Genomic DNA, 2,500 nt, shown 5'->3' on the forward strand with positions numbered 1-2,500 from the left:
CTTTTTTCCTGCATGTATGATCAAAGAATACAATTTGTGTATTTTTATCTGCATGCACTTCTATTCTTTTTGTATTATCTCCTGGGTCTGCATGAGGATTAGGGTTAATAATTTTTCTATCTTTTTTATGTTTAAATAATATACCTCCTTTTGCTGCTGCTGCTGCTGCTGCTGCTGCTGCACCACCACCTAAACCCTCATCTATAACCACCACAAAGTCTATACTATCACGACAACTTACAAACCCTGTACCACTATTATAGTATGATAAATCCGAAGGACGAGGAAGCAGCCTGCACACAAACCCTAAACCCTAAACCCTAAACCCTAAACCCTAATTTTTTTATCCCTCAAATAGGAAAGTTTAAAATCATAAACCCTCTTATACTGCAGATCTTACACTTTATACATATTAAACTCTAGACTTTAGGGTTGGGAGGTTAGGGTTTAGGGTTTAGGGTTTAGGGTTTAGGGTTTGACTTTTTTTTTCCGCTAGCAATATCTTTATAGTCATTATCCTTCATTCTTGATTTAATATCTATATAACCACTAATTATTTTTTCTTTATCATTTTTATCTCTAATAAAGACAATAGTAGATAGACAGCCACTTCTTAATAGTTCCTCTCTTGCTGCTAGCTGGCATGCTAGTATAGTGTTGCTGCTGCTGCTGCTGCTGCTGCTGCTGTTGCTGTCTTTGTTGTTGCTGCTGCTGGAGGAGCAAGTGCTGCTGCGACGGGTTGAGGGTCGGCCAGGTACGTCTGATGATGCCCAGGTACGAGAGGGACCACCACGTTGACCTCCTTGCTGCTGCTGCTGCTGTTGTTGCTGCTGTTGCTGCATCTGCATCAGCTGCTGCTGCTGCTGCTGCTGCTGCTCGTCAAGGGCATCCGCCTTCTGATAGAATGCCTCTCTAGATAATACAGACCCTTTTATATTCAGGTGTACGTACACCGCAGATACACACACAAAAGAAACAATTCATGCTGCTGTGTCTGCTTCTGTCTGCTGCTGCTGCTGCTCCTGTTGCTGCTGCTGTCTGCTGCTGCTGCTGTTGCTGTTGCTGTTGCTGCTGCTGCTGCTGCTGCTCACCTGCGTAAACAACGCACACACGACAGCAAACACACCTTTTAATTATCTAATTAATTAATCAATTAGTACATAATTAAATAATAATTATTAATTAATTAATTAATTAATTGATTAATTAATTAATTAATTAATTAATTAATTAATTAATATAAGTCTTACCTTTTAGGCAGCCAATCTCTACAAGATCCCTTGCCAACCTTTCCTGCATAAATAAATAAATAAATAAATAAATAAATAAATAAATAAATAAATAAATAAATAAATAAATAAATAAATTACAAATAAATAAGATAAATAAAATAAATAAATAGATTATTTAATTAATTAAATAGTTAATTGTATAGGAAAATAATTAACTAAATAGTATACAAAACAAGTAAATAAACTAATAAATTAATAAATAAATTAACATAATAAATTAAATAATAAATAAACTAATAAATTAAATAATAAATTAAATAAATTAAATAATAAATCTAGTTATAAATAGACGCAATAAACAGCAGCAGCAACAGCAGCAGCAGCGACAACAACAGCAACAACAGCAACAGCAGCAGCACGAACAACAGATCAAGCATATACCTACTTACATAAACCTCCCTAAACCCTAAACCCTAAACCCTAAACCCTAAACCCTAAACCCTACTTACATCGCTTAGATAAATTCTATCATTATCTGTTAAGAAAGAATCTAAATAATCTTCATAAGTCTCTACTTGTCTTAATTCCTCCGCTAAACTTGCGGGGGCCCCCATCTTAAGGAATAATATATAAACCCTAAACCCTAAACCCTAAACCCTAAACCCTAAAAAACCCTCAACCCTCAACCCTATATATTAGATAGACGAAATAGAGGGGAAATGAAGTCCCAAACCCCAATCTTCTAACCAAAATACTAATCAAAGCTTAATGTAAGCAATTGATTAATATTAGGGTTTAGGGTTTAGGGTTTAGGGTTTAGGGTTTAGGGTTTATTGCTACGCTTCGATTGGCATCGGGGCCCCCGTGCTAGCGGCGAGACTAGAGAGAGGAGAATTCTGTTCCTTTTTTCTTTACATTAATTTAATTAATTATTTATCTTTTATTTATTTTTATTTATTTATTATTTATTTTCTTATTTTTTTTGCTATTTATACCTCAATCCTCATAGCCACACGGCAAGACCCTTGGGGGCCCCCATCGGAGGGGCCCCCCGCGGCCACTAGGCAGCCCCCAGTAGCCTCTGGGTACCATGTTTAGGGTTTAGGGTTTAGGGTTTAGGGTTTAGGGTTTAGCAGAAGGAGTTTATTTGCCTTGTAGACGTTTTTTGTTATGTCTTCCTTTCTTCTACAGCCTAGGGTTTACGATCTAGGGTTTACAATTTAGGGTTTAGGGTTTAGGGTTTAGGGTTTAGGGTTTAAGGCCATGGG

General features: G+C 36.5%; 2 protein-coding genes across 2 annotated transcripts in view; one reads left to right on the top strand and one right to left on the bottom strand.

The window, feature by feature from the left end:
• Positions 1–980: 980 nt before the first annotated feature.
• On the bottom strand, positions 981–1,846 carry EMWEY_00033860 (hypothetical protein, conserved; the record flags this gene model as incomplete). Its single annotated transcript, XM_013481895.1, has 2 exons — positions 981–1,091; positions 1,742–1,846. The coding sequence occupies 2 exons, from the start codon at positions 1,844–1,846 to the stop codon at positions 981–983; spliced, it is 216 nt and encodes a 71-aa protein (XP_013337349.1).
• A 649-nt stretch (positions 1,847–2,495) lies between these two features.
• Positions 2,496–2,500, top strand: part of EMWEY_00033870 (hypothetical protein, conserved) — a gene marked incomplete at both ends in the record, with an annotated part of 3,950 nt that continues 3,945 nt past the window's right edge. Inside the window, one exon of the mRNA XM_013481896.1 lies at positions 2,496–2,500. This exon is cut by the window's right edge and continues 1,727 nt beyond it. Coding sequence (XP_013337350.1) covers positions 2,496–2,500 — 5 coding nt within the window.

This window comes from Eimeria maxima, genomic scaffold (assembly GCF_000499605.1).
Source record: "Eimeria maxima Weybridge genomic scaffold, Emw_scaff457, whole genome shotgun sequence".
NCBI lineage: Eukaryota > Apicomplexa > Conoidasida > Eucoccidiorida > Eimeriidae > Eimeria > Eimeria maxima.